At 33.0% G+C, this 18,527-nt stretch overlaps 2 protein-coding genes across 4 annotated transcripts; both read left to right on the top strand.

Annotated features, from left to right (window-relative positions):
- The first annotated feature begins 550 nt into the window (after window positions 1-550).
- On the top strand, window positions 551-4,526 carry LOC110688623 (uncharacterized hydrolase YugF-like). Of its 3 annotated transcripts, none has more exons than XM_021865388.1 (6): window positions 551-1,013; window positions 2,569-2,680; window positions 2,780-2,873; window positions 3,001-3,187; window positions 3,252-3,321; window positions 4,061-4,526. In XM_021865388.1, exons 1-6 carry the CDS (start codon window positions 610-612, stop codon window positions 4,370-4,372), a joined length of 1,179 nt encoding a protein of 392 aa, XP_021721080.1. In that variant the 5' UTR covers window positions 551-609; the 3' UTR covers window positions 4,373-4,526. The 3 variants fall into 3 exon arrangements, with proteins under 3 accessions (XP_021721080.1, XP_021721082.1, XP_021721081.1); XM_021865390.1 differs by having other exon boundaries at window positions 849-1,013; window positions 2,752-2,873; XM_021865389.1 differs by having other exon boundaries at window positions 849-1,013; window positions 2,743-2,873.
- A 2,457-nt stretch (window positions 4,527-6,983) lies between these two features.
- LOC110688612 (MLO-like protein 13) lies at window positions 6,984-17,459 on the top strand. The gene is made up of 14 exons (XM_021865379.1): window positions 6,984-7,494; window positions 9,369-9,426; window positions 10,686-10,900; window positions 11,357-11,473; window positions 12,126-12,195; window positions 12,322-12,431; window positions 13,530-13,604; window positions 13,742-13,830; window positions 13,912-13,961; window positions 14,232-14,272; window positions 14,388-14,630; window positions 14,710-14,777; window positions 16,881-16,941; window positions 17,032-17,459. The coding sequence occupies exons 1-14, from the start codon at window positions 7,381-7,383 to the stop codon at window positions 17,233-17,235; spliced, it is 1,515 nt and encodes a 504-aa protein (XP_021721071.1). The 5' UTR covers window positions 6,984-7,380; the 3' UTR covers window positions 17,236-17,459.
- Window positions 17,460-18,527: the final 1,068 nt, after the last annotated feature.

The following is an 18,527-nucleotide window of genomic DNA, read 5'->3' as shown; positions in this document are numbered from 1 at the left end:
AGTACTAGTAAAAATATTATCTTGATAATATTTATCTTGTCTTTATCAGTATTATTATTGTCATTTGCCATTTAGAAGTATCTTAAAAGTACAAAAGTTGGAGAACGGAGTGCCAAGGTGGACATTACAATATTATTGCAAAAAGTCTTTAATACCCCTTGTTAACATTAAGAAGTAGAGTATAAATCTCCGTTTGGAATTCCTCAAAAAGAAAGTTGCTAAGTTTAAATACTCAACTTTGAGTCTTAATTGATAAAAAAGTGGGCCCCTTATCAATTTTATATTGGTTTGTTTATTTATTTAACTTTTAATGTTTTTTTTAAAAAAAACTTAAAATTGTTTATTTAATTGGATATAATGGGCCATGTTGGAAAATGACTTTAGTATACTTAAGAGAGTTTCTATCATTGAAAAGTTGTATATCATATGAGTTGCTAAATTGAAAATTAGGTTAGATATCACCACTGGGTGCAAAAAACAACTCATTTTATATTTTAATACTCAAAGTTAAATTTTTTCGGTCTTAATATACGGTGTTTAACAGAGACAGCAGAAGGGAAAAACAAAAAGAGTTTAGACAGGAGAGAGGTGGGAATAGTTGGTTGTGTGATGTCTATGGCAACAACAATATCTATGGCGGGAGCCGCAGCATCATCATCCACCTTCTTATCCTCACCTTCTCGACCATCACCTTCTTCGCCACCATATATCCTTCAACACCACCGCCAACTAAACCACGGTCACGGAGGCAGTGTCAGCCTCAACCACCGCATTCTCTTCCCTTGCCGCCCGCTGCAGCTGCCACTCTCAGTCTCATCCACAACTACCTACACTGGCAGTGGAGAGGTTTTAGAAGTGAGCGAAATCAAAGAAAGATCCCGTAAATGGCAATGGAAAGATCGTTACTCTATCAATTACTTTGTTCAATCTCCGTTATCTGCTGATTCTGGTCGTCGTCGGCCTCCTCTGGTCCTTGTACATGGATTTGGTGCTTCTGTTCCTCACTGGAGAAGGTTTTCCTTTTCTTTTACTCGCTTATTTTGTTTTTGATTTGTGTAATTTTATTCTGTCAGCTATATTTGTTATGTAGTACTTGTTCTTTGCAACTTTGTTACATGGATTCCGTCGACATGTGTATGGACTATGGACTAGGGGTGATAATTGAGTGACCCGAGTGGCCGAGGCCGAACTTGAGTTGCTCAAGCTAGGCTCGTTGCACTCCCATTTGAACTCGAGCAGAGCTTACCATAAAACTCAACTTGATTACGAAATTACAACTTATTTTATGTTATAAATATGTTTGTGCTATTCATGTTTAATTTTTACTTTTGATTTGAGTTGGATTTTCTTAACCCAAGGAATGGTCATGAATTGATTGAAGGACCATGTGTATAATATGAGATTTGCTAGAAGTAATGCATAGGAAATATATTTCTCATTTAAGGATTCATTGCTTCAATAAGTCAGGTCATATTGCTAATTTGTGTGTGAAATGCAATGCTCTTGCTGTCTAGCTTGGTGCTGTTGTTCAATTCTATTTGGTAATATAATTTTGGATTTGTGCTCATTGACCTCGCTCAGTCTTACTGTTTGGAATACCTTCGATTGAAATGGGAAAAATTCTTGTTAAAAAATAAAAAAGAATGTTGATTGTCAAAGTAATAATTTCTCTATGTAGTTGTTTGGTATGGAGAAGAATACTATGAATTGAATTGCATTTTCTATTGAAAGATCTTTGTAGAATCTAGCTTCTAAACCCACTCGTCCTTCATTTCGTCATATAAGGAATACTTCTGGTAAACTACTCTAAGTTAAAGAATATCTATGTATTGAAATATATATAACAGTAAGAACATAGAAAAACTGGTTTAAGTTGTCCTAGAAAAGGACTTTTCTTCCAACAGAAGACAGTCTAGGTTAACTTGCGTTGCTATTTGAGACCATATAATGTGAGTATCATGCTAATGCTATAGGATAAATGACAATCACCTCAATCCATTCGTATGTATTAATTGATCGATTCCATTCATATGATGATTTGTAACCCTACTTTCATCTAGAATGATATCTGTTGTTTCTTTTTTGAAGTTTATTTATCATTTGGAATTCCTGTCCTTGACTTTTGTGGAACAAGTAATTTGGAAGTGTTATGGTGGCAAGCTTTCTGGTGACAAATATGAAAAAAGAGAGGCCAGAAGAACTATGAATTTGAAGTGTGTTTAGGATGTGTCCTGTAAATTTATGAATCCAGGACACATCCAATATGTGATCCTCATCTTGCTAACCTGGACACATCCTACGTACTGCTCCTTCAGTACGCAGTCATATCAGTACACGATAATTAAAATGATACAAGGGGGGAGAGGGCATCACAGTTATTTACATTTCAAAGGCATTTTTGTGCTTTAGAGACAGCTAGAGCTGCTAGACTGTATCCGGTGAAGTTGTAAAAGAGCATGCAGTACGCAATCCATGTGAAAACTATTATGTAAAAACTGTAGAACTTCATGGATTCGTTGTTACCAAAATGTATTTAGGTGATTCTAATTCTTTTCAATTTACCTGTAGGAATATTACAACATTGGCCCAAGATCACACGGTTTATGCTATTGATCTTCTTGGATTTGGTGCATCAGACAAGCCAGCAGGATTTATGTATACAATGGAAACATGGGCAGGGGTATAAATCATAGTTAAGCTTAATGTTTTAATTGCTATGTTAACATACTATTGAGTATACAGTCATTGCAGATTACTCCACTTGGCTCATTTTCAACAGTTGCTCTTGGATTTCTTGAATGAAGTGGTTCAAGAGCCAGCTGTTCTTATAGGCAATTCCGTGGGTAGTCTTGCCTGTGTGATTTCTGCTGCGGGTAAGTTTTCTTTGTGTTTTTGTTTAATTGATAAAAAAAATTTATTAGCAATGGAAAAAAAAATTAAACTTCATCTTGGATTTCGTTCGTGATTTAATTCTTCTGTTGGTCTTATTCCTCTACACAGAATCCTGTCAAAGATCTCAACCTCTGGTCAGTGGACTTGTCCTGTTAAATTGTGCAGGTGGCATGAACAACAAAGCTATTGTTGATGATTGGAGAATCAAATTGCTCATACCCGTGCTTTGGCTGATTGACTTCCTCCTAAAGCAAAAGCCTATTGCATCAGCTCTCTTTGAACGCGTCAAACAAAGGTACAGTTTACTTGACTGATTTTAGAATGTGAAAGCCTGTGCAAATGATATTCTTTCTCTGCAGAGAGAACTTACGAAATGTCTTATTGTCCGTCTATGGATGTAAAGAGTCAGTGGATGACACGTTGGTTGAGGTACTTTTCAGTTTCATCTCATGTGTCTTTTTCTGTTTTTTCCCCCCTTATTTTAGCATGGTATACTATAAATGGTACTGTTGCATACGAGATTTGATCATCTGTTGCTAGGCACCACCCTGTAAAGACCAGACTTTATCAAGCAATTTGATAAAAAAAACGCTTGGAAATAAGAAAAAACTAAAACAACTTTGTATATTGAAGTGCTACAGCACCAGTTGCAAGATTAAATGGTTATTTTAGATAACTCAGGAGAATTATTTTGTACCAAGGATAATAAATGTGTCCAAATTGAAATACTCCCTCCCTCAAAAGTTCGACTCACTTTCCATATGGAGTTGTTTCAGAACGTTAGACTCATTCTTACTTTGTTCTATCTTCGGCAAACCCCATTTACTACCTTACTTCAAACACTCCACACTATTTACACTTTTCCTCATACTTCTCATATGTTATCCACATTTGTCTTACACATACTCACTGACCTTTTTACTCTATTTCTCTGACTCTATACACCTTTATCTTCACCCACTCACTTTTTACGAACTTTTCTATGAACAAAAGTCTACAATAAATGAATTGAACTTATGGGAACAGAGAGATTATCGTATATTTCCACACATTCAAATACGCTGCTAGTTTCTTGATCCTTAGCTCATCATCCCACAAGTTTATATGAAGTACTGGTTTTACTATGAGTAGGTAATATTTAAAATTTTATACCATGTGAGGAGTGCAGATCATAAAGGAACCTGCAGATGGTGAAGGCGCATTGGATGCTTTCGTTTCAATCGTGACTGGCCCTCCTGGAGCGAGTCCAGTCAAGCTGATGCCAAGAATCACAATACCTGTTCTGGTTTTATGGGGTGATCAAGACCCATTTACCCCGCTTGATGGTCCTGTTGGGAGATACTTCACATCTTTGCCTTCTAGCTGCCGAAACGTGACACTTTCTGTTCTCAGTGGTGTTGGACACTGCCCTCATGATGATAGACCTGCTCTGGTCCACGAAAAGCTGCTTCCCTGGTTGTCAGATCTTCCTGCTGCTTAGTCATTTTTAGTTTTCATTATTTCAATTTGCACGCTTGAAAATTTTCCAGAATTTTTAGTGCAATTTGTAAGTTTCTTGCTTATAGAATGTGGTGTACAATACATTTTATTTTAATTATAGAAATGAAGTTCCTACGAGAACTTCTTTTTATGAATTTCTGATTATATGAAGGCCATTTTCTTATGAATCTCTGTACTTAAATAAGTGCATTACTTTGATGAGGGAATTTAAAGGGAGGAATGTTATATATTCGTAAATACATAACAATGATTAAGATATTCTAAAAATATATGATAGAGAGAGATAAGAAGACAGAGGTCTGTAGGTGGACCCTACCTATTTTTTTGGTCAGATTGTCTCACGTGATAAGGGTACCACATGCTGATTATTCCACTAAAAGCTTATATAATACCATTGAATTTTTAGTGGTACTATCTTTGCATAAATTTAGTACAGCTGAATCGCCTTAATGCATATATAATACCACTATATGTATATATAGTATCACCGTATGTTCAGTGATATTATTTTATCATCCAATGATACCAGAAAATGCATCATTTGTACATATGTGTAGTTTCTAAATGCATAACATTCCTGCATTACTACTTCCCCTTACTTTGATCGTTACATATGTTATTTCCACTTTGACATTAATATTTATAATAACTAATACTAAAGTAGCAATCGCTAATGTCATATTTCTCAAAGCTGTACATGTGGCGCTACTTCATGAAAAAATTCTCCGCTCAAATATTAAGTCCATCTATCTATATACCTAAACTATATTAGAGTTTTTTTTTTTTGGAGGGAATTTTCCCTCCTAAACTCAATTTCTTTCGTTTAGATTTTTGTAGAATTATTAATGTGTCTAGAAACTTTATACTCCCTTCGTTCCTAAAAGTTTGACTCACTTTGCATTTGTGCGGTCTCCAATGAACATCTTTGACCATGAATATCTTCGGCTATGTATAAGTGAAAATTATAAAAAGTTGATATTTGAAAATTTTATAAGGGAAATCTAATATGACCCCTCATACTAATTTATTTTTATTGTATAAATCATAATATGTGGTCAAAGTTATTTTATTTTTACCAGATGAATAGTAAATGAGTCGAACTTTCAGGAACGGAGATAATACTTTAATTTATTAATTATTATGATGGAATTTTATATCACATTTTCATGAGACTTCTATATTTAATTTCAATGTATACTATATATAAAAGACGTTTATAAAATTATTTATGTACCACGTGTATCCCTTCTTACGCCGGTATAATGCCACATCATTATTCAACAACCTACATCCAATGATCTTAATTAAAATCCATACAAAGAAATTTGAACCCCAAACCTCATTGAACGGAATCACATGCATTACCATCTTAGCTAGAATTAATTCATGCTCCATTAATCCAAATCATATATAACAAATATGTAAATCTAAACTTTTAGCCAGACCACGAGACAACGACACTTGTCATTTTAATTTGTTGCCAAGTGTCATACCACGTAAGCAACAATTAATTATTAGTATGACACGTAGGATGAAAATGTTGGATAGATGTAAATATATTTTGTAAGATAAAAAATGTTAGTTTAGAGTTTTATTTTCAATAAAATTTAAATAGATTTTAGGATAAAGTTACTGGTTTAGTGTTTTATTTTCTATAAAATACCATTATTTATATGTACAAATTAAATTATAACCCATTTAAAAAATAAAAATTATAACTTTCTATAATATTATCTTAATCATTTATTATTTTATATCATAATATTCGTGTTAAAGAGTATTTCAAAAAAAATTCATTTATAATATACTTTAAAAATTATAACCCACAACTTTATGATCGTAGTAATATATTTTTACTTTCAAACTGAGGGTTTCGAATAAAGTCTAGGAGTACTCAAATTACTAAATGTCAATGGAACCGTAAAATTAAATTATTAATTCGATTATGAACATTTAAAGCAACTAATATAATGTTTCAAACATGGATAGATTTAGACATTAGTAATAATGCCTTTGAGAAAATAATTATTCCTTATAATTATTTTATAAGTAGCCAATTAATGTAAGAATTTTTAAAGCATAAGGATATATAATTATGGAGGGAACCCGAGGCATCACCTGGGGGTGTGTACCAGTTTATATATAAATACATACATGTTTTAGAATGTAAAATTAAAACCATAAAAATCCAAAATAAATTATGTTGTCATTGTATTCTAATTTACCCATGTTAAAAAATTAATGAGTCTTTTGAAGCATCTAATATAATAATGAAATTATTTAAAGTCTTACTCGGGGTAAAGCTCGAGTCACACACTAGTATTTAATAAAGGTTAGGACTTGTGTCACACATAATAAGTTTAAGACATAAGCCCTATTCACCTTATAAAAGTTAAAAGTAATTTCAGTTTAGTAAAAATAAAAATATTAAAAGTAATATTCAATAAAAATAAGTTCAATTCATTAAATTTTAAAAAACAAATATAATAGGGAATTAATAGGATTAAGTTTTAATCAATAAAATTACATTCAATTTAGTAAAATTAATTTCATCTCAATAAAAATAAGTTGAATTTAAACATATAGTGTGCATGTACAATATTGTAAAACAAAGGTAATGTTCAATTTTACTCTTTTCTCCATAGTTTTTTTTTTTTTTTTTTTTTTTTTTTCAAAGGAATTGATCAGTCACTTCTCAACCACCAGTATCAAAAGAAGTTCATTTTAATTTATGACGACCAAAAAAAATAAAAAGTAAAAAACCAAATGTATATGTATCGCGTGTATGCTTTGCTTGAAGCCGAGGTTTCCAGTTGATTAACCCAAAATTGGCTCTTTACAAATTCTTTGCTTGAATCAGCCACATTCCTTCATATTCCACAATCTCCTTAATATAATACTGAAAATTTCACCAAAAATGGCAATATTATTTGAAAAGCAGCCATTAACAGAAAGTTGTCTAAGCAAATTGGTTGAATTAAAGATTGAATGGCAGAAGAAGAGTCTTTGGAGTATACTCCCACTTGGATAGTTGCACTTGTCTGCTTCGTTTTCGTTCTTCTTTCTCTTGCTGCCGAGCGAGGCCTTCACCGTCTTGGCAAGGTACTCTCTATTCAATTTCTATTTCAATGTATTTTCTTATATTAATTGTACGTATGCCACATTTTAATTTCTCCATGTTTATGCATGTATAATACTTGTACGTCTTTTAGATGTTCATAGTTTGACTTTGAATGTTTCCAAATACATGTCTGTGACCCCTATTTTCTCTTATTACGTACGAAGTATTAGTTCAAATTTAATAAATTGACATTTTTAGATAATAATTATGACAAATCAACAAGACCACATAGCTATGTTTTTCTATACGAAGTATATGAAAAATTGTAAGCAAAAATATCTCAAACTACGAATACTTGTAAGTTGCAAGATTCAACTAAAAACATTTACTCCGTAAAAGAAATGGAGGAGAGTACTGTTGAAATATATCCTACCAAATAACAACTGTTCCACGTTGAGAAAAGAAGAGAGAGTTAAACACTTTATAGGCTAAGTGACTACTCTTTTTATTGCCATATGATTTTGGGATGAAATCTCCTTTGAACTTGTGAAGTGGACTCTCTCTTTTAATTTGCGGGTGCAGCCCAAAACTGTATTTAACAAGTATAAAGTTAGAAGTTTTAATGTTTTTGTTATAATTAATTGATGGTTGAAATGTTAGCTAACTTACCAAAAAAAAAATTATAAAAAAATATCCACTTTTGCTGACCCTCTAGGTGCTAGTCTACTAACATATTGGATTTTTGAAGGAGGTTTTATTTTATTTTTTTTAAATATTTTTTTTAATTTAGTTGGCATAACTAAAAAATTACTTTTTCATTTTTACCAGGGGTTTAGATTGTATTCTTTTCACTTGAAAAAGGTGATCTAATTTGATTTTATTGAGGCATATTTTTTGTTTGGTATGATTTTTTGTTTTATTGAACTTTTACCATTATTCTATGATTAAAAGAATTTTATTTGAGCAAAAATAAATCATTTTAAAACAAAATTTAATCAATATAAGCAGTAACTTCAAATAACAAATATAATAAAAAATCAATAGTAATAATATAAGTTCAGCGGAAACAAATCAAGTTTAGTAAAAATAATATAATGAAAACTATTCAAGTTAAATGAGAATAGTTTAAGTAAAACAAAATTAAGTTAAGTTTAGCATAAATAATTAAAGTTCAAGAACAGGGTTTATTAAGCTTTTTATTTATTATTTAATTCTTGTTTTGTATTGTGTGGGGTCTTCTTATAATAATATCAATGTGTATTTTCAAAATATCAAAATTTCTTATTTTAATATTGGAGTTTTGCTCATTTAAAAATATTTGGTCAAGTAAATGGAAGTGCATTTTTTCAATATTACGATGACTAAGTAGTCAAATATTTTTCTGGGAGGAAATTACTTTACATCCCTGTTTTCAGTTTTCTAACTTGTTGATAGAGGTTCTGTTTTTGCAAATCAATGGTTTTCTGTAATATTCTTTTGTTTTAATATCTTTCCCTTCCTCAAAGTAAAGTTTCTTAGTCTTGGATGTTTGAATAAAACAACAAAGGCAAAGAAACAACTAGGATCGTTGTCATGAAGTTGTGTGTATATGATATATAGAGCTTAGCTTGTATGAATCCCTTTTGATTGGTTGGCATCACCATTTTACCATACTAAATGCAGCAGCATCATTTTCATTCCTAGGCTGGACCCTTGTACCCCATCATTTATTTTGGAGCTACAAGACTACGTACATTGCTGTTGTTCAATGAAATGAGTTAAACCAGTAGAACATCTTCTTACTCTGACCCTTTTTAATGTTAAAAATAGATGTTTTGGAAGGTGGAACTGGTATCAAAGATATTTTTTGATCTTTGGGTATAATTTCTACTAACCATTAGTGATTAACGTTTGCTGAACTTGTCATGACATATAGTGCTTGAAGAGAAAGGAACAAGAATCGTTATATGAGGCCTTGCAAAAAATAAAAGGAGGTTAGCTATATTTTGGTAGTGTTCTCAAACATGTTACTTTCCTTTAAAGGCACCATTGTTTCAGCAAGGCTCTGGGTGATGCTCTTTACATGTAGTCTGTATTATCGCACTACTTGTAGTATAGTAGTTCGTTTGTACAATTAATTTAATGTTTTGTTAGCCTATTAATATATCTTGCAGAACATTGTAATTTAATATGTAAACATCATTGTTAGGTCTAACTTCCTGCATTCAACCAAATGGCCTAGATAGTGATGATGTGTCCAATAATTATAATGCAGGGATGCAAAAATTCATCCGATTTTGGCTAGGTGGCTAATGGTTATAATTAAGTCTTGTCTGAAAATAGTTTTGGATGAGGTTAGATACCGTTGCTATTGCGGTAGCATGTCGATGTGCTGTGCAATCCAATGGTTACTAGTCCGTGAAGGTAATTGATAGGCTAATTTGTGTCATGTTAAACTTAAATATCCAAGTTAAACTATGGTTTATGTAGTTAGAGTATCACTTACGAGTTGAAGACTTAGCAAGAAACTACTAATATGGATCATTTGAAAGTAACAGCTGATGAAGTGCTAATGCAGATCAAGAGGGAGAAGATTATAAACATATTTTGTAGTGCCATGAAAATGTGATGCTTTAACCTTTTCTTCTGGGCCGCATCCTACTGTTTCATAAATATTCTGGCTAAACGTTTTAAGGTTTCATGCTTCTATGTAGTATTACTTTTCATGCAAATTTATATTTACTGTATACTTCCACCATTTTAATATATAATTGTGCCATATTTCAATTTCAGAAATGTTATAATAATTGCACCATTCCTTGTATATTATAAATAAATATTATCCTTTGAATTTTCCTTTCATGACCCAACTCCCATCTCTCCCGTCACCCTTTAAAGGGTAGTGTTGTCTTCTCACTCTTTTGAACACTCTCTTTCCTTTTTCTGAAACAGTGGAAGTAACTGATTTTTTGCTGTAGTAAATTTGGGACACTCTTTTGAACAGTTAAAATGTTCTTTCTTGATAAATTAGCAGTAAGTTGATGTCGGAATATATTCAGACATCAACTATTTTTTGTCCATGATTTCTCTCAATCTGATAGTTGTTTCTTAGATCATGTATTATGGTACAAAGTGGCATTCTTACTGTTGACTTTTGTGGGTCTTGGCTCTTTTCTTGTGCAAATCTTGAGTTGTATGCATGTTCCTTGGATGCCTTTCCCCTTAACGGTGTTTCTCTTTCTGGTGTATGCAGAGTTGATGTTGTTGGGATTTATCTCTCTACTTCTGACAGTCTTCCAAGGATTTGTAAGTGACATATGCATTCCAAAGCATCTCACAAACTATATGCTACCTTGCAAAAAGGAAAATGCTGATCATGAAGGCAATAGTCATAGCAAATATGCTTATCAACCTTCATGGAGTAAACGACGACTTCTTGCTGAAGCTAGTAGTCATTGTGAACTAAAGGTAATCAAAATGGTTTTCATCTTACCTGATGAATTCATGCCCTTACCTGAAAAAAGTTTATGCCCTTTCTTAAGACAACTATTCCGTGTTGCATTAAATTACCTGGTTAATGAAGGGTAAAGAAACTCCCCGAATGTGCTTGAACAATGAGAATCTTAACTTTTTAAATTTATCCTTCTAACTTTGTAAACTCCATCAGTCCCTTGCTATCTTTCACACTTTTGTTTCTTTGTTGTCCCAAATTTCTTTACACTTCTATATCGACTTTAAGACTTCGTTTCCTATTATTTGCAACTTTGGAATATTTATATCTCACAAATAATACCCCAAAGTTGCAAATAATATGAAACAAAGGTAGTATATATATTTTCCTCTCACCTTCCCATCAACTTTTTTTTTGAGTTAAAGCCAAATTGTATATAAATAAAAGTGAAACCTTTGTATTCGTGGTTGCAGGGAAAGGCTCAATTAGTATCATTGGAAGGGTTGCATCAACTACACATCTTTATCTTTGTCTTGGCAATTGTTTATGTTATTTCCTGTGCAGCAATCATGATTCTTGGAGGCTTCAAGGTATATTTTTATCAGTGCATAATTAGGTCTATGGTACCAAATTCTGTGAGGATGAGCAAATCTTAATCCTCATATTTGTTTAGCTTATTGGAACTTTCCAAGCAAAGCTGACACAATGTACTCAAGCCATGAGGGGATTAGCTCCAAAATTTACCCCCCGCCTTCCAGTATCCAGGCATCCACTTAGAGCTAATATAAAAGCAAAAACCTGAAAATTAATTGAGGGTGGGACTAAATGTATAACTTTACTATTTGGGAGGATCAAATAAAAAATTTAAATATATTTACGTTGATATAAAATATCCAAAATTAATGAAGGGTAAATTACTGAGGAGGGTGTTATATATGCTGTGTGGGATTTTGTATTTTCCATTGAACTCTCACTTCCCGCATTTTCCCTTAATTATGTCAACCAAACAAGAGGTGAAACAATAACATCAATTACTGTGTCATTCGCTGCCTTCCCAATCAGCCTTGAGTAACTAGAGAAACAACTGCCTTTCTCCCTTTAACATCTAAGTCAAAGCTTGGGTGTATAATGTGGTTCTGCACATTGGTTTGAAGCACAAAGGAAATTTGAAAAGAGGTGAATTTTAGCTATGTAGTCCAATACTTTATATAATGTGTCTGCTTAATTCTTTTTCTTGTATAGGTACGGAGATGGAAGCACTGGGAAGACTCATTACGACGCGAGATTTCAAGAGCACAAAAAGCCGAAAAAGGTATGAACTTGCATGCAAACAAAATCTTTTTTCTTTTTTTTTTTTTGGGAATGATGCTTATATTAATGGTGAAGAGTTGGATAGCATGCAAACAAAAATATAATTCTTTTTCTTCGTTTTTGAAAGAGGCTATTGCTAAAGGTGAAGAATCAGATAGGGTCAATCATATTTATACTCAACATCGCCGTGAGTTCTTTAAGACCCGAAGAGGATATTCAACTGTTTTAGGTGTAACGGTGAGTTCACACTTTTTGACAAGAAGATAGAAAATGTAATTTATTAATCCCCTGTAGTGATCTCTAAATTCATTATACGGTCTTTAGGAAGATAGCATGTATATCTTGGATTAATATAGTTTGTAATAAGTCCAACTCAACAAAATGTGACCTAATCAGCTTGTTTGTTGGTGAAAATTGGTGGTATTGGTAATGATCTTGCATGTAGTTGTTTAATAATAGTCCCATGCCAATGTGTATAACAATGCAGCTCTACTTCCAAGTATTCCCCAAATATGTGTTTTTTAATCTCTATTACAACATATTACCACCTATAAAGATGGTAGTGAATAGGAACAGAAGTAGGAATAAGAATAGTAATAGGAATTTCTTTTAGAAAATCATAGAGGTGGAGAAGCCTTACTATGGACCTTGTCATGAGATTTTCCAAGCAAGATTTAATTGAAGTTAACTGTCATATGATCTGGTACTAATTAATTAAATTGTATCTCTTACTAATTAATTACTTCCATGGGATGCTCAACATGATGGTCGTGGTTATTACAGAATATTTTCCTTAAGATATAATTGATTTTGGATAAGATAATTTGAAAAGTGAGTTGGAGGCTATAGAAACTTGGTATATACTCCCTCCTTTTTTTAATATTTGCATAACTTTGGCTTATGCACTATTCACATACTCTTGTTGACTGTTTTTGTTTTTTTTTTTAAATACTATTATATGAATTAGTGTTATTTTGTAATGTACTATTGGATTAGTTACAATTTCTATTTTCAAATTTTATTTATTTATTTTTTTAATTTTTACTAATATACAATTAAAGATATTAATGGTTAAAGTTATGTCTCGGAAAATGCGCCTGTCAAAGTGATGCAAATATTTTTTTTTTTTTAAAAAAAACAGGCAGTATTATGACACGGGCTCATGGTAAGGTATGTGTTATTGTGTTGTAGTCTTTCCAAGTATTGGAGATGTTCACTTTGTGATAATGTTAGAACATGCGTAGTGGTGATAGCAATTATCTATCATTAGCTTGAAACTAATTAATATAATCTTACTTTCTTTTGACGTTGTATACCTCTTGTGTGACTTGCTAGATGTCATTTTTCAAACAATTTTATGGCTCTGTGACGAAGTCTGACTACATCAACATGCGACATGGATTCATTATGGTAAATTTGTCATAATCTTGTTTGTAGGAGGGAGGGAATGGGAAGGAGAAAGGGATTTATTTGATAAATTGATATGTACTTGATCCACTTTTGATTGATAAAATAGCAGGCTAATGCATCTTTTCTCCATCCTTTAGACTCACTGCCCTACAAATCTCAATTATGATTTCCACAAGTACATGCTACGGACTTTAGAATATGATTTCAAGAAAGTGGTTGGCATAAGGTAGGTACGCACATAAGTATTTGTATCCTGTTGAAGCAATTGTATCGAGCTTTTTGACAAAAGAATACTTTCTTTCTGCAGCTGGTACTTGTGGGTATTTGTTGTGCTCTTTTTGTTGCTCAACCTGGAAGGTATCACCAATCACCCTTAAGTTATTGGCATTCCTCTGCTTTGTTCACTCATTATTCTTGCTCCTGCTGGTCAGCCTCACTGAGTCGCAGATGCTCAGCCTTCAGGGCCCAGCATTGCTCTACCCCCTTCCCGTCATCCCTGGGGGTATTTTCCCAGGGAGAGATCTAGACACAGTAGAGACCTGTAGACCTATGTCTCTTCCTGATTCGCAGTGCCACTTATTAATGTTATCTTGTATGATGAAATAATTTAATGCTTTGTACTTGTAGGATGGCATGCATATTTCTGGTTATCGTTTCTACCTCTCATTGTAAGTTCCCTACAGATTTGGGAGAAATTAATATGTACATCTGCTATACATTGGAAACAAAAAACGCATATTTTAGTCACTGTACTTTTGCTAATTAGACTTGAGTTGAGAACAGCTTCTGCTTATTGTGGGTACCAAACTGGAACACATTATTGTATGTTTGGCTGATGAGATTGAGGAAAAAGATAAGAAGAATATTCCAGTCCAGGCCCAGACAGAGGGAACAGATGAAAAAGAACGTTGGGTGCAACCATCTGACAAGCACTTTTGGTTTGGACGTCCCATCATTTTTCTGTACATGATTCACTTCATTTTGTTCCAGAACTCTTTTGAGATAGCTTTTTTCTTGTGGGTTTTGGTGAGCAGCAAACAACAAATCACTTTGAATGCTCCATTGCAAAATTAATTTCTGACGGCTACATTCTTTTGTTGTCCAGTTTACATACGGTGTCCATTCATGCATTCTTGACAAACTAGGTTTCATTATCCCACGGCTTATTGTTGGGTAAGTAAGATTTGCTGCTTAATTTTTCTCCTATTAACTGTTATTTGTCTTCTACATCTCTGTCTTTCTAGTTTTAGTTTTGTATACATGGAAATTGCTTGCAACTTCTAAAGTTCTGAACTAGAGAAAACAAAAACACCTTTTTCGATACTATAGCTGTAGGAGAGGTCACGTGCCATTAAATTTCAGGACTTACGTGTGACCATTGGTTTTCTGCCTTAAACATGCACATAACAGTCACCTCTATTGCAAAAGATAGATTTCCGGAAATCTTACCATATTCATTCTTGGATCAATGTGGACATATATGATCATCCTCAGTTCCATAGTATTTATTGTGAGGATAGATTAGGTGTCCTCTATTTGATGACCAGCCTAACTTTGTATATTTCTTTCTTTGAATGAAATGACAATTTTGAATAATGTTGATCAATGGAATGATTTGGGACCTTAGGAGCATAGGACTCTTTCTTCTTTCTTTTTAGGGTAGTTATTGTTTTGAAGATTTGTTGTTGAGAAATAACTTGTATTAGACCTGTAAATTTTAATTTACCCCTTAAAAATGCCGTATTTCTTGTGGTTTATAAGCATCCCAAGGATCTACAAATTTACGGGTAATGTCTAATGGTTGTAGGCGAAGAATAAAACTCTGTTCTCTTCACCTTATTCCTACTACTCATTATTTTTAAAACCAGACCAGACTAGACAGATGAGAAACATTTTGACCATACCACATCAGTAATATTTAGACTAGACTAGTCGACTTGACCCAAAAGACCAGACAACACCATACTAGACCTTAAAAAATTCACACCATAACTCTTCAAATAAGATGAATAGAACATAGCTTAATTATGCTCTACTCTTAAATGGGATTTTCTTTGACGTTCTAAACAGGACTGACATTCTTTTTGTGAAAAAGGAAACATATGTTGTGCTTATGTGATGAATTGATATAGCTATGAAATGACTAATTGGCAGAGTAAATAAAATGCTACGTAGTTTCTAATATGTTGTGCCTTTATCAAACACTGAATAACATTCTCCATGGTTTCCCCTCTAACACACTATATGCTGAGATCTGAATTTTCTGTTTCCCTCTTATCTCCTCAAACTAATTTCCTTGCTTTCTTAGTTTCTCTTCAATCCAATTATGCACTATCAATAGTACCTTCACTCTATACCCAACGCATTACATTATTCTAAGTGCTTTAGATGGAGAATGACAGAATTGTTATGCTCGACGCTTAAATTTCCATTGAAGTGTGAGCATCATAGAGTGTATATGGGAAGCATCTTGCTGGGCCACATATCTGTTTTGTTGTTCTGGTTAGCAATAATCATAGATCAACTGCCTTTCTATTGTTTTTGTTATCCTGTGAATGAGCTGCGTTTTTTTCTTTAAATGTTTCCAAAGTCATCACCTCTATTCGTGAGTTTCACATAGCAGAGACATTGGAGATGTATCATGAATTGCATAGGTAATCTAAGTTACTGGAAAGACACTATCAACTGCCTTAGTAGCTATTTTAAAAAAGAAGTACTATATCTGTTAATTTTTAGTTGCAACAAAGGAATATTTTATACCTCACAAATAATACTCCTTTGTTGCAACTAAAAATTAACAGAGGTAGTATAATACTTGGAATCCTGTTGATGTGTGGCTGCACTCTAGTGTCCAGCATAAACATTCTAGTCTGTGTTCGCTTTACTCTCAGCAGACAGGCATAATGTGAATCTTTCTTTTGTAGCTTTTAATCTGGTTTAGTGTAATGCAGTGTTCTTTGTATTTTGATCCCCGGCTTCAAGGAGAACTTTTATATACAACCGGATGTACATAGAAGTAGGTACACCTAAAGGTGTTTTTTTACTCATTTGGTATAATTTGCTCATTTTAGATTTAAAAATGAGTAAAAAAAAATATCAAATGAGCAGTTAACACTTGGGTGCACCTTACACCCGAGTGTATATAACAATTTCTAGGCTTCAAGTCCCGGGGTTTTTCTTCGTGCTATGTTGATTTCTTTGAGGGTGCTTTTAATGACGTGGGTCAGCTATTAATCTTATTATACTAATCACCGTCTCTATGTTCTTGTATGACAGCGTGATTGTTCAAGTGCTCTGCAGCTACAGTACATTGCCTCTGTACACAATTGTTACTCAGGTGAGCTATTAATATGCTTGTTATAAGGCCAGGCAACCATCTTCAGGCTAAAAAATGCTTGTATTTTATGTCACTACCTCTTCTATGTAGATGGGATCTATGTTTAAGCACGGAATTTTCAAATCAGATATCCACAATGCCTTGGATAGCTGGATTTTAGATGGAAAAGAAGCTGCAGGTGGTTCACATAGCTCACATAGAATTGAGATGCAGAATTTGGCCCCAGAATCTCGGGAAATTATTTCTGGTGCTGAAGAGACGACTGCTTGGGTTGAAAATTTTACAGCACCTTAGAATACTACTGCTCGTCCTAGTTCAACTTACAACTGGCAAACTATGCTTAATGTTACAAAAGAACTTTATATCGCGATTATATTTAGCTATTATCGTAGTGTACAATTGATTGTTAGTCATTCAGTAGTATGACATAGACCTATACGTTTTGATGTGAGGATTCTTGTGATGATTCTGAAACCCTCCCAATATCAGTTCTAAGTATATACAGTATATAGTACTCCTAATTGTGTGCTACGGAATATTTGAAGAACTTTTCTCTGAGTAATTTCAACATTATTGTCTAAAATTTAGTCTATTCTCTAAAAATTATCTCTCGTTGTAAATTTGATGTTTTTCCTTCTAAATATTTAATGACTAGATTCGTCTCAATGTCTCCACCTACATTAGTCTAGACATTTTAAAAGGCTAACGATGAGCCGCAAAAAATTTGTCCAACAAGAATAAAAAAAAGTCATTTGCCCTATAAATTTAGACTAGTATCATTGAGTGAACAAATAATTTCACTAGATATTCAATGGTATAAAATACACTCATAGTGTTGCTTAAAAAAATTTCAATAGTATTTTATATTTTTCCAATGATACAATATCACATTGCTTTTTTCTCCCTTTTCACGTGAAAACAACCCCACATAATGTGGGGTCCACAGCACTATTGTTTTTTTTTCTCTCTCTCTGTTTCATATACTTTTACTATATTTAATACATCTGAGGTGCCTCACCACCCTATATTAGTACTTCCTCGTAGTTTAGTGATATAAAATAGTTAATCTTCTTTGCCCACAACTAATTCCTATTAGAATTAGACACACATATTAGGGATAGGTTATATGGTGGTATAGACTTTTTAGTAGAGATAGTGAAAAAAAAAAAAAAAAAAAAAAAAAAGAATACAAATATAGAGAGTTAGAAAGATTTAGTAGACATTCCACATCATATTATATTAGAAGAAAGAGGGTGAAAGTTGGAATTTCTAAAGCTATGATAGCTTTAGTCATATATTACTATAATAAACTCCGTTGGTGTTAAATTGTACATTTTTCTATAAGGGTAAGAAAAAAGAAAACAATAGGACCCCTCCTCATGAGGGGAATTCCTAATGCATCAGAGGAAATAATAGGGTACAAAGATGAGGAAGTACAAAGAGTAATGTCCATGTTATCACTAACAAGATGACCTACATTCGCGATCCAATCTGCTGCTCTGTTTGTTTATCTGTAAACATGGTTAATATCCCATTGCTGAAACCTTTGAAGAAGATTGAGGATGTAAGCGATGATGTGATCGATT

The sequence above is a fragment of the Chenopodium quinoa genome, unplaced genomic scaffold (genome assembly GCF_001683475.1).
Source record: "Chenopodium quinoa cultivar QQ74 unplaced genomic scaffold, ASM168347v1, whole genome shotgun sequence".
In the NCBI taxonomy this organism is placed as follows: domain Eukaryota; kingdom Viridiplantae; phylum Streptophyta; class Magnoliopsida; order Caryophyllales; family Amaranthaceae; genus Chenopodium; species Chenopodium quinoa.
The sequence above is the reverse complement of the archived record's forward strand: the minus strand, read 5'-3'. Positions and strand labels throughout refer to the sequence as shown.

Bases quoted from the DNA above. Each gene is read 5' to 3' on its own strand.
- LOC110688623 (XM_021865388.1), top strand. From the start codon at position 610: ATGTCTATGGCAACAACAATATCTATGGCGGGAGCCGCAGCATCATCA. The intron at 2,681-2,779 runs GTATAAATCATA...CATTTTCAACAG, and splicing joins CAATGGAAACATGGGCAGGG to TTGCTCTTGGATTTCTTGAA. The intron at 3,322-4,060 runs GTACTTTTCAGT...TGAGGAGTGCAG, and splicing joins TGGATGACACGTTGGTTGAG to ATCATAAAGGAACCTGCAGA.
- LOC110688612 (XM_021865379.1), top strand. From the start codon at position 7,381: ATGGCAGAAGAAGAGTCTTTGGAGTATACTCCCACTTGGATAGTTGCA. The intron at 13,605-13,741 runs GTAAATTTGTCA...TCCATCCTTTAG, and splicing joins TGCGACATGGATTCATTATG to ACTCACTGCCCTACAAATCT. The intron at 16,942-17,031 runs GTGAGCTATTAA...TCTTCTATGTAG, and splicing joins TGTACACAATTGTTACTCAG to ATGGGATCTATGTTTAAGCA.